Below are 13,348 nucleotides of genomic sequence, written 5' to 3'. Positions count from 1 at the left end.
TTAGATATGGTCCTGTGCTAAAGTGATGGGATAGGACACCAATTTGCCTACAGAATGAGCTGCAGGGTCCAGAGAGACCACTGAAGCAGTTTACGGCTCAGTAGTCAAGGGCCTGCCTTCAGAGTCAGGCCAGTTTTGCGTGGAAGGGCGTGACTTGCTTCTCCTTATAGCAATGTCAGTTTCCTCTTTGGTTCCCTGTTCCGTGGGATGTGCACCTGTCTACAGGTCTCCTACTTCACTTGCTGGCCTTGGGTTCAACCTGGGGCCAGAGTGGCCTTTCTCCACCTCAGGGCCTTTGCCCTGCTGTTCCCCCTGGTGGCACTGTTCTGTCCTCACTTGTGGCTGGCTCTTTCTCACCCTTGGTCTCAGCTGATGTCAGCTGCTTAGGGAGACCTTCCTTGTCTACTGTAGCCTGCTGCCAACACATCCTCCTGTTTTATTTTGCTCATATCTGTTATTAGTACCAGATAATTATTGATTGACTTGCGTTTATTCTCCTCCACATGAATATAAGTTCAAATAAGACAAGAGATTTAATCTGTTTTGTTCTCAGCACCAACAACTGCATCTGGCATCCAATAAATAAATAATGAATTGATTGAATGAATAAATAAACGAATGAATGAAAGCCGAGCCCCCCAAGCATTACAATCCCAGTTCTTCTGCTGCAGAAGAACTGGGATTGTAACTGGGATTGACAGTCAGACTGTCAGACTTTGCAGATGGCCCCTTGGCCCCCTTCTTGAGGAGCCTGAGCGCAAGCCGGCTGGCTCTTGAGACACGCTCCCTGCAAGCCTGGGCGGTGGCCCCGCGGGGAGAGGGGCTGTCGTCATTTAGTGACGCTCCCTAAAGCCGCTGCGCGGCCGCGGGGGCTACTGGGGTCGGGTGGCGAGCGTGCTGGTCTTTTGCGACGGTGCCCGGCGGCGCTGGTCCCGCCCCTCCGCCCCTGTGCGACCGCCCGCCTCGCCCCCGTTGCTGCGCTTGCTCTGGGCCTCGCGGCCCCGCCCGCTTCATGTGGCCCGTCCGGCGGCGGCCGTTGGCTGGGATCCGCGAGGCGGCGGCGGCGGCGGCCCGCGAGGCTCCGGAGACGGCGGCCGAGGCCCAGGCAGCGGCGCACGGGAGCGGCAGGAGCAGGCTCGGCCCTCGAGCGGCCGCCAGGCTGCAGCATGTGAGCCCGCCGGGGGCTGCTGTGGCTGCCGCGCCGCTCGCTGCTCGCCGCGCTCTTCTTCTTCTCGCTCTTGTCCTCGCTGCTCTACTCCGTCTGTGTGGCCCCCGGCATAGGTAGGAAGGGGCCTCCCGGACCCGACCCCGACCCGGGCCGGCGCGCCTGAGGCCGCTGCACCTTCCCGCCCGTTGTGCCCGGCCCCGGGGCGCCGCCCGCCGCCCCGCGGACCCCTTCCCCCCCCCCCCCGCGACCCCCCCCCCCCGCGGACCCCTTCCCCCCCCCCCCCGCGGACCCCTTCCCCCCCCGCCCCGCGGACCCCTTCCCCCCCGCGCCGCGGACCCCTTCCCCCCCCCCCCCCCCCGCCCCGCGGACCCCTTCCCCCCCACCGCCCGCCGCCCCGCGGACCCCTTCCCCCCGCCCCGGCGCGGCTCCCGGCATTCGGCGAACCGACCTGGCGCCGGCGGCAGCGCCCCGCCGCCCGCGCATCCTCCCCCGGCGCCAGAGCCCCCTGCCCGCCCGAGCCGCGCTCCCGCGCCGGGTCTCCGGTTCCCTGGTCCCCGGGTCCCGCCGACCCCTGGCCCACCCGCGCTGCCCACTCCCCTGCAGCGTCGTGCCGCCTCTGGCCCCCGAGTCCGAGCCATTTCATACAGAAAAGTAAAAACTGTAAAGGTCTCATAATACCAAGGTGCTGGTAAGCAACAGAAATTCTCATACCTTGTGGGTAGGAATGCATATATTTTCCTCATAAAAGTCTTATGAATCTTTTATGAGATTTATTTCTATATATTTTTCTTATAAATGATATTTCTAAATTTTATATTATGTGTTGTTCTCTGTGAGAATGAAATTGATTTTTTGGTAATTGTTGTACTTATGTTTAGCAACTTACCTGCACTGCTAAAATACAACTAATGACTTGTCTATAAATTCTTAGGATTTTCTTTATAGATAATTGTATCCCTAGTAGGTAATCCTAAGTTTGTTAGCTTTCTAATGCTTAGTCTTTTAAAAATTTTTATTTATCTTATTTTGCTCCTGGAACCTGTAGCACAATTTTGCTAGAAATAGAGATAGCAGGCATCTTTATGTTGTTGTTATTTGTTGAAATTTTTAATCTGTCCTTTATCTGATTAAAAAAAACCAATTGTTGAGTGCTTTCCTGCATCATTTGAGATAAATACGTTTTGTTTTTCCCTAGGATTTTCAAATATTATGAATTACATGTTATTCTTTTTGTTGTAGTTTTCAATGCTGGGGATTGAAGGGCCTTGTACACGCTAGGCAATTGCTCTACCACTGAACTACATTCCCAGCACTTATGCTGATTTTTAAATATAATATATTTGCATACTGAGAATGAACTCAACTTTGACATGTTTTTATACATTATTAAATTTTCTTTAGAAAGGATATACATTTATGCTTCTCACTGGGTTCATAATTGAGATTGGCTTATGTTCTTCCTTTCTCATGCTGTCCCTGTCATATTTTATATGCATTTTTAGATTTAATTATAATATACAGTGTGCAAGTCATTACAGCTTCACAAAGTGATCACATTTGTGTAACAAGAAAGAAGCAGAACTTTTCTAGGACACCAAGGGCCCTTCATGTTCTCTTTTAATCAGCACTGTTTCCCTGACAGTAACCAAAATCCTAATTTCTAACACTTTAGTTTTACCTTTTACTTTAATGTTATAAAAATGAAATCCTATATTTGAGGCCATTTTAAAAAATAAATGTTCCTTGTTTGAGGCCATTTTAAAGAATAAATGTTCCTTGAAAAGAATGTGTTTGTTAGATTCAGGATTCCTTATAGGTTCGTTGGATCAAATTTTTTTATTACATTGTTCTTACTAATGTCTAAAAATTATTTTTATCAATTATTATTTTATTAAATCTACTCTTTCACTTGCATATTATTACTTTCTTCTTGTAATTTTATATACAGATTTAGAATCACCATAGTTATTAACCCACAGCTAATTTTGAACTTTTTGTCCTAGGTTCATGCTTTGAATATCCTCAGAGCCTTGTTTAGAGATACACCTCTAGGAGAAAATATCATTCCGTATGTTGCCGATGGAGCTAAGGCTGCAATTCTGGGTTTTACCTCACCAGTCTGGGCAGTGAGTGCTTTTGCCATTTACTTTCATTGATTTAATTGTACCTCTGATTAAGTTTTAATAAACCTTTCACTGGATGATAAAAAAATATATATTGCATTTTATCAAGGAATTTCTCTAGGGAATAAATTCTTGGATCAGACTATATTTTGATTCTTGATGTTTTATGGCTTCATTTTATCTCTTTTGTTGGTTTATTAGACTTAAGTCTTTTATTTTAGTGCAGTAAGCTATAACTTTAACTTATCACAGTCTACCCTTGAGTGATATTTTGCTGTGCCACTTAAAGTATAAGAACTTAATATTTTGTTTCCCTTTTCTTCTTCCTATCTTGATGCTGCTATTGTTATACATTTTACTTTTTTGTGTGTTGTAAGCCTACCCTAGGTTGTTATTACTTTTGTTTAAAGTCAGTTATCTTTTTTTTTAAATTTGCCATTTTAACCATTTAACTTGGCATAAGTGTATACAATATTCATCACATTACACATTTTCAGAACCTTTTTGTCATCCCCAACAAAAGATCTATACTCATTAAGTTTTGACTTCCTGTATTTTCTTATCCCCGGTAACCTCTGTAATACCTTTGGATTCTATGAATTTACCTGACCTAATATCTCTTATAAGTGGAATCATAACAATATTTATTAATTTATATTTGGCTTATTTCGTTTAATATAATGTCTTTAAGTTTCAACCAAGTTGTAACGTGTCAGAATTTTATTCCTTTTTAAGTCTGCATAACATTTCATTGTATGTGTGTACTTTATTTTCTTTATCCACTCATCTGTTGATAGATTGTTTCCACATTTTACTTATTATGGTAATTCAGCAGTGAGCATTAGCATACAAGTTATCTGAGTCCCTGATTTCAGTTAATTTGGGTGTATTATAGGGTAATTCTATGTTTAACTTTTTGAGGAACCATCAAACTCTTCCATAGAGACAGTATCATTTTATGTTCATATCAGCAATGCACAAGAGTTCCAATTTGTTTAAGTCTTCACTTAGGATTTTCATTTTTTAAAATGATAGTTCTTCCTGATGGGTTTGAAGTGGTATCCCTTTATGATTTTGCTTTGCATTTCCCTACTGATTAGTAATATTGATCTAGAAGCAGACCAACTCTTTCTTAGTATCTTAATGTATCTCTTTTTGGATGTTGTAGATTCTGTATATCATATGTTGAGTGAGTGGTACCAATATATTCTATCAAAAGTTGAAAAATCAAGCACAAAACATTAAATAGAAGTCTAAATATTGAATCACTTTTTTTTTCAATATAACACTGTCCAGAAACCATTTGACTTAGAACTCTGTAAAGACTGTGAGCAGTACCTAGTGTACTTCTTAGATTTAAGAAAGGAAAATTTCATGTGTCTTTTTTCATGATTCCTTGGAGAAACCCTTATTTTTTTTTTCTCCTATGTCATTGTGTCTTCAAGAGTAAAGGACAATAACCTATGATTCATAGGCGCTTGACATGTGGCTTTACAAAAATGCTTGGCAAAGGGGAGGGGAGGAGCAAAGAACCTAGGTCTTAAACCCACAGAGTGGTGGGGTGTGGTGGCGCATGCCTGTGATCCCAGCAGCTTCGGAGATCTGAGGCAGGAGGATTATGAGTTCAAAGCCAGCCTCAGCAACAGTGAGGCATAAGCATCTCAGTGAGACCCTGTCTCTAAATAAAATGCAAAGTAGGGCTGGGGATGTGGCTCAAGTGGTTAAGTCCCCCTGAGTTCAATCCTTTGTAACTCCCCACCCACAATTCCCACAAACAAAACAAAATCCACAGAGTGGAGTATTTACTAGACAGGCAGGCTTTCCAATTAGTACAAACCATTTCGTACCAATATGATAAGCCTCTAATTGAGATTCAGTCTGTTGCAGTGGCTGCAAAGGCACAGACTCCCAGTGTGAGGAACACTCCTCAAGGTTGCCAACATTTGCCTAGACAATTGGGCATCTTCTTGTAAGAGATGCAGACTTTTGGAATTCTGTCTAGGAGCATTGCATAACTGCCCTTGAAGGCACAGCGTTTACCTTTTACATTTATAGGAAATAGAACAATACCCGTATACCATCAGTGTAATCAGAGATGTAGGAATGTGGCTTGATCATCAGGAAAATTAGAGATGGTAAAACTGATTGCCAACAATATTAATATTGTTTTCTTCAAGTCTAATCCAGATAATACAAGAAATATTTTCTGTGAAAGGGCTTTAGCAGTGTGAAATGTGGTGATTTTCCCAACTTTTTGCCAAAGCCAAAAGTGTCAGAAACAAATGATTCCTTTGTGGAAGTCCATTTGTGAGACCCAAAACAGTAATGCATATGCCTGAAAATTTTTTTAAAATAAAGGAAAACATAAGAGAAACCTTTAAAATGAGTTACCTGTTAAGCCACCACAGAGTTATCATGATTCTGATGCATATTTTTTATCCTGTGAGTTTTATGCATGAATACTATCAATATCCATATATATATCCACAAAAGCTTGTAATAATATAAATGCTTATGATAATTTTATTAACTGGAATCTTCCTTTTGAACACTGGTTGTATAGGAATATTTTGTTTCTATTTGCTGTTCTTGCTTTGTCAGACAAAGTAACATCATACCTGTGACAATCTATACTGTTGCCATAAATTTTTTTTTAACTTTATAACAACAGTTTCACAGACTCCAGGCATAGCATTGGCTGTGTTCAGTTCTGGTGATGATCTTCTTGCTTGTGGAGTCCTGAGCAAGCATGGGACTTCATGTGGGGTGGGAGGGAGCTCATGTTGCCATATGCTGATTGCTGTATTTCCTTTCTTATGAAAACCTAATGAAATTATAAGTCAACATAATCACCGGCTATGAAGAAACCTTCATTTTACAGTAACAGTTTACTATAGCATTATTTGTTGAAGTCATTTTAAAGGGTGTTTTTCCCCTAGTGCTTGTGAAATATGGTTTGATTTACAGAAATTTGATTTGTGTGCATCCTCTCAGGAATATATTGTGCCTAAAGCTGGCGACATCTGTACTTTTGACTTAATTGTTTTTCCTGATAAGTTGGAGAGGCAAAAACCCAGGTAAAGTGAATTATTTGTAGTAAAGGGCCATTTTTCAGAGAGCATTCATGTATAGATTTAATGTGTTTTTACAGATTACTGGCTATTTGTATTGAGACCTTACAGGTCTTTCAATCTTTGCTACTTGGTTGGAATTTTTTAAATACAGAGAAAATGTACTATTGTAAACATTGTAGGCATTAGGCATACCTACAGTGTAGTAGATGACATATTAAGCACTGGAAATACTAATATAAATAATGTACCTGGCATCATTTATATTACATTGATTAATTTCAGTAAACTTTATTATATTTCATATTTTATATATAAATAAAATAAGGCTAAGAGACCTGAAATACCTTTGTCTAAGAATGTGCAACTGTTATCTGTCTGACTTCAGAATCTGAAGTGTGGTAAAGCAGTTTTGTGTGTGATAGGATTGCAGAAAAGGTCATTTTAGCTGATTTGTAGGGCTTGGGCCCTGTGTCCTCAGAAAGCAACTGGAGGTAAGATTTTATTGAGTGGTACAAACCCAGAGCAGCAAGAATGAAAGAAAACAATAAATAAGGCAAGAAAGGAGGAAAGATGCTACCAAGTAGGCCCTAACCTTGCAAGAAAACTGAGCTGGTTGTCTTGTCACATGGTACATCTTCTACTATGTGAAACTACCACCTCTTAGAAGAGTCCCATTGCTTGTTTCTTGTTGGTCAGAGTTTACCCCTTGGGGCATTAACCCAACTTGGACAAGTGTTGGCATAAACACTTGAAATGCAACTGTGATTCCTTCTGCTATTGAAAAGCCTATTGAAAAATCCTTCACAAGGGGGTTTTATAGCAGGGAATGATGGGTTTTTTATTAATCTAGATAAATGGGGACTTGATTCTAAGGTGGCAAGAAGGAAGGAGGAAGACCAATCAGGAAGCTATTATAATAGTTCTGCCAAAAGGTGATGATGGCCTAGAATAGAGAAATGTTAGTAAAGATGGTAAGAAATGATTATGTTTGACGTACATTTTGTAGATGAAGTTAGTTTAGTCAAAATTTAAGTTACATAAAATGACTTATAGATACATATGCATAGATCCTTAGAGTTTTCTGGGCAGTTGTTCTTTTAAAATAGCATCTGATTCTCTTTATTATGTTTAGTGACTGTTGGACACCTGATTGCTTTTCCCTAGGCAACTCTCAGCCTTTCCAATAGAGCTTGCCAAGCAACCCAACTAGGGTCCTCCTATGACTCATCCTGAGGTTATATTTTCATCTAGAACAGTTTTATCTTGCTTCTCTCAAGTCAGTTCTGATTCACAGCATGCAGGGGATATCAGAGGAATATACAAAAAAGACTTTCAGATCTTCCTGGCAGCACTGCCACGATTACTTTGTGTCTTGTTGGCACCAATGACTCTGCCCTCTGGCAGTTGTGAAGTTGCTATGAAGGTTCCAGGCTTAGGGCTGTGTAGTCTTGAAATCCAGCTGTGCTCCACTCATCATGCTATGTGCCTTGGAATGGAGCTTCATTTACTCAGAGGAAGAGGTACATTTTTTCTAATTCACTTATAGATGCTGTATGGATTAGTGGAAACCCTTTCTTTACTTTTGACCTCTCATGGGAGAAGTATCTTACAGCTTTGGAAGACAGTTACCAAGAACTCAAGTATTGCTGGTCTTCTCCTTAGAAGCCCAGAAAATATGGCATGGTTTTTCTGGATTATAGGTGTAGGATTTCTTCAAAGTCACATGGCTTAGAACTCAAATCTCATTTAATATTTTTCAAAATCATTGGATCTAGTGTTCTAAAGAACATAATACAGGAAATTTTGACACATACTGTTAGATCTGCATTAAATACTATGCCTATACATAAGCTGGAGAGAAAACTGAATAATATTTTTCTCCAAAAAGGAAAATAGAAAATGCTTTTAACCTTATTCTTTGCAAAAATGTTGTTGTATTTTGAGTTATATTTCTTATGCTTATACTATTTCATGTATTGATAGCAGTGACAAGTTATATAATTATGCCAACCATTCAGTAGTTAGTGAACTTTGAAAAATGTTTTTGGTTTTTAAAAACCAATCTTATTACTAAAGTGCTTTCTTTATGAAACTTTTTGCTGTCTAATTCACAGTGAGCTCTCAAATATATTTGATGAATAAATGTTTTATTGGGTTTATTATTGATATTTACTTTATATTTATTAAAATAAATCCTAATTTTTAAGAGAATAACATATTTTTCCAATATTTATTTTATATCTAAAGAATTCTAAAGCAGAACTACTAATCTGTCTAAGCCATATTAATTGGTGATAGAATAAAAACTTCACATTTATTTCCTATTTTTAATATTCTCAAAGATTTCTAGTTAAAACAAGAGTTTATGATTCTTACTTGATCCTCTCTCACGATTAGTTCACTTAGTTTCATTTCAGTTTTCAATAGTTTTGTCGTTATAACAAGTGGGTTTAGTGGCCAACAAAAAGCTGCCAAAAGCTTTCATTCCATGGAATTCCCTACTTTGGTGTTGTAGATTTTCTCATGTAAGTTTCTGGACAAAATAGAACATCCTATCTCATGACACTTAGAAAGTTTTTTCCTATTTTGAATCAAACTTGGTGGTAATGAGAATCCCAGAAATATATACTTGTTTTATGTTTTATCGATTCCACCTTTCTACTTCCACTTTCTCTCTACCCCAGTGTTTTCTCTCCCCCAACAGCTAGATGGAAGATGAGTGGCTGCTTTTAAATATTTAAAAGATAAGTCTGGATTAAGTAAGACTGTACTGAATTATGTTTATTTTTAAACTCATTTTATTCATTACATAAATTGAATACATTTTAGCAAAATTAATTTAGCTCATTAATTGTCCATTTTTATTCCATGTTTACCTTTAACTGATCTTTAGAGCTCTCAATTTTCTTAGCAATGACAAACTAAAGTAGCTAATACTCTAAAAATGATACTGTTTTCTGTTTCTTATCATATTAGGTATGAGCAATTAATTTGAATAAAATGCTAGTGATTTAAGTCTTTCTAAAAATCAAACATCACTTCAGTGCTTGGTTTAATGTACATTAATTAAAGTAGTCAATACTTATACTCTGGCATATGTGAACTTGTGCTTCTTTATTACTTTTCTGAACTGTTCATTTTAAGGAAGGTGACACTGTTTCAGTAGCAAGCACTTGATTTTTGACATCAATAAATTCTACATGTTTTAAAAGTTATTGCCACAGCTGAAATAATAGTGTTTCACTTCTTTTTTAATACTGAAGCTGGGTGTGGTCCCTTAAAATAGTTATGAATAAGGCCGGTTGGTATTTTGCCATAGTTCAGTACATTTATATATAAAAAGCTATTGCCTTTGCTTAACTTAAAGAAATGTTTAAGTGATAATAGTTTGTTAGTGGTCTCTTATTGTTCAGCTACAACATTTTTATCTTAAATGTTTGAAGTGTGAAATAAAATGGATTTTAAAGTCAAGAAGGAAAAAAAGCTAACTACTATTTTGAAGATTAGCTCATTGATACATCTCAATACAAGCAAAATTCTTTTATAAATCAGTTTTGAAAGAATATAGTAAGTCATAGCTAAATGGAATTGATGGAAGTGTGTGGTTTTATTGAGTATCTTGTGTGTTGTATAGAAGGCATTGATGACTGGGACAAATTACTTAACCTGCCTGTACTTCAGTTTTCACACCTGTAAAATGATCACAGCTAATTCAGAGTTGGGGAGGATTAATTAAATTAATGTTTATCAATCATTTAGGAGAGCCTATAAGTAAGTGCTCATTAGTTATTAATAAGTGGTTAATAATTAATAGTATTTGTTATTAATAAATTATTTGATTATTATATTTATACTTAATTATTTACTAGTTTTGCTGGAGTTGAATGGTATATTTGAACAATAATGATTGGGGATATTAGACTTTAGAAAAGATTGCTTACTGCTGGTTTCTATACATAGCTATTTAAGAGGATGAATAAACTTGAGTATTTTGCAAACTATGTATAAACATAATTTTCAAATGTAATCTCTTTTCAGATTAAAATTGCATATTTTCTAAGATTTTATATTGAAATTTTAAAAAGATTATGGAGATAATTAAATATTATTACTTGTGTGTCTGAGAGGCATATCTTGCTCAATAATAGGTTTTTCTGTGAGTTGCTATCCTAGCTGTTTGTTGAAGATTCAGTAATTGAAGAATGTCCACTAGCCTAAGCACCAGAGGCCAGGAAATTACTGTTACTTCCCTTTACTCCTCTTTTACCTTTCAAAGAACATTAACCAAACACAAAATCACCAAATCCCCAATTTACTAAACTTTTTGTAAGTCATACAGAAAATACATTCAGAAAAACATGTCAGTTTTTTTCCAAAATATGTCATTTTGTAAGCATTGTAAATGTTTACATTGTAAATGTTACACAGTTCTTTGCTTTTATCATCTAGACTTATTTCTAAACACATTTCAGAAATATCTTTTTTGGAAGGACCTAGAAGTCTCAGTGGCATTGTTCAGCTGCCTGCCCTGATAATTTCTTTTATGATTCTCATGAATCTCCTCTTTTCATGTCCACCTTAGCTATTCATATTCTTATTCTGAATATTGTTTAGACAGTTTGAAATAACTTAAATGATTTTTCCTTCAGTTTTCCCCTTTCCTTTAAATTATGTATGCATTGCATACCTGTATCACAACAGTCAAGGGGTTTTTTGTTTGTTTTTTAGAAAGTATCACTGTGTTGCCCACACCGGCCTTAAACTCTTAGGCTCCTGCCTTAGCCTTCCCAGTAGGTGGTACACGTAACTATGCCCAGCTCACAACAGTGTTCTTAAGGGCATGTCAGTTAAAAAAAAAAGAACAATAAAAACACACTTCTATGTAACTTATTGTTAAAGAAATCCTAGATTCCTCAGCAAGGAGTTTGTGAAAGGTCCATTTCAGAATGACTATGCCCTACTTCACTTTACTTTTCACACCCATCCCTCTGCTTTCAGTTCGGGATTTTAAGTAATTGAACCTTGACAATTTTCCAAACTCTTTGATTTGGAAATCCTCCCTAGTCTTTGGGACTGGATTCCTAATATAGATCATGTTCTTTTCCTTTAGGACATAAAAGGAACTTATTTTGCTGAAGCTTATAGATTGAATGTCTCTCTTTTTAATATAGTGATTTGATATATGTTTTATCACACATAATAGAACATGAGCATATTAAAAGCAAGGACTGTGCCCTATCACATGTGTTTTATAGCTTATTTTATAAAACAGATTGACTGTAAAATTTGCACCATTCATCACAAATACTAATTTTGTTAATATTGCCTACGTTTTTATACAAGTCAGAATTGAGCTTAAATCAGAATTAAATTAGACCATTGTGCTATCTTTCAGATATCTTTTAGTAAATTTCAGGCTTTAGGAGAAGATGGTTGGAAGGGAAGATGTCAAAACTCTCTTTTCATTGCCCTCCCCCTTTTTAATTTTCTGCTTTCTTTTTTAAAGTTAGCATTTTGTGGCTAGAGTTGTAGCTCAGTGGTAGAGTGCTTGCTTGCCCAGCATGTGTGAGGCACTGGGTTCAATCCTCAGCACCACATAAAAACAAATTAATAAAATAAAGGTATTATGTCCATCTACAGCTAAAAAAAAGCTATTTTTAAAAATAAATAGTCAATATTTTAACTTACAGATAACAAAGATAGTACATATAAATGGGGTAACATGTTTTGATACATGTATATATTGTGTTATATTTAAATCCAGTTAACATTTTCTACTCACGTATCATTTCTTATGTTTAAAAACTTACAAATTTTTTTCTTTTGAAATGTAGGATGCATTTATTTATCCCCCCACTCACCCCTACTGTCTCCAACCACTAGTAACTACCATTATACTTTTAACTTCTATGAAATCAGCTTTTTTGTATTCCACATGAATAAGATTTTGTGGGTCTTGTCTCTGTGCCTGGCTTACTTCATTAATATAATGATCTTGTTCCATCGTGTTGTTGCAAAGGATAGGATTTCTTTATTTTTATGACTGAATAGTATTCCATTGTGTATATATAACACTTTTTTTATCCACTTATCAGTTGATGGACTCTTAGGTTTCCATTTCTTGGCTAATAAGAATAGTGCTGCTATGAATATGGGAGTGCAGGTGTCTCTGCAGCTTACTGATTTCCTTTCCTTTGGCCATATATCCTGGAGTGGAATTGTTGGATCATATCACAGTTCAATTTTTAATCTTTTGAGGAACCTCCACACTGCTTTTCATAATGGCTATCTTTGTTGCCCTTTAAATCATATCTAGACCTATCACCAAACCAAACTTGATTTAGAATTGGTTGTGGCATATTAGTTTAGAAGAGAATATATACTCATCTCTCTCCCACTTCTCAGCCCTTTGTCTTCTGATTCTCTTCTCTAAAATCTGCAAGGTGCTAGAAAAGGAATAATAATTTATTTAAAGAAGTATAGATCTCTTTTGTAAATTTTTAAATTGTAGATGGACACTATATCTTTGTTTCATTTATTTTTTTTTATGTGGTACTGAGGATGGAGCCCAGTGCCTCACACATGTGAAGCAAGTGTTCAACCACTGAGCTAAAATCCCAGTCCCTATAGATCTCTTATAAATAAAAATTCTTGATTTTAGTAACTGACAGTTAAAATTATCTTGGGATTTATAGCATTTTTTTTTCCCTACAGAAAACCATAGGCAAAATTGCAACATGCTTGGAATTGCAAAGCGCAGCTTTACAGGTAAATGGATTTTTTTAAATGAATTATTCTAAATTGTTCTGAAAAGGTATTAGACATTCATGCCCAAAGTAATATTATCTCAGAAGGGTTTTATAACAATTGGAATTGATCAGCTGAACTCACACTTAAATGACTTAGTTCATACTTTGTAAACGGTAGAAATAAAAGATATGATTCTAATTTTTTCTGTTTGTATTAGCTTGAATATTCCAAAA

The 13,348-nt window shown here is 37.2% G+C and overlaps 1 protein-coding gene across 1 annotated transcript in view; it reads left to right on the top strand.

The window, feature by feature from the left end:
- The first annotated feature begins 1,012 nt into the window (after positions 1–1,012).
- LOC144372418 (axin interactor, dorsalization-associated protein-like) overlaps positions 1,013–13,348 on the top strand; it is an 80,173-nt gene continuing 67,837 nt past the window's right edge. Inside the window, exons 1-3 of the mRNA XM_078035802.1 lie at positions 1,013–1,168; positions 3,172–3,294; positions 13,080–13,133. Of these exons, the coding sequence (XP_077891928.1) occupies positions 1,013–1,168; positions 3,172–3,294; positions 13,080–13,133 (333 nt within the window). The remainder of the gene's footprint in view (positions 1,169–3,171; positions 3,295–13,079; positions 13,134–13,348) is intronic.

Source organism: Ictidomys tridecemlineatus, unplaced genomic scaffold, assembly GCF_052094955.1.
Source record: "Ictidomys tridecemlineatus isolate mIctTri1 unplaced genomic scaffold, mIctTri1.hap1 Scaffold_102, whole genome shotgun sequence".
Taxonomy (NCBI): Eukaryota; Metazoa; Chordata; class Mammalia; order Rodentia; family Sciuridae; genus Ictidomys; species Ictidomys tridecemlineatus.
The sequence above is the reverse complement of the archived record's forward strand: the minus strand, read 5'-3'. Positions and strand labels throughout refer to the sequence as shown.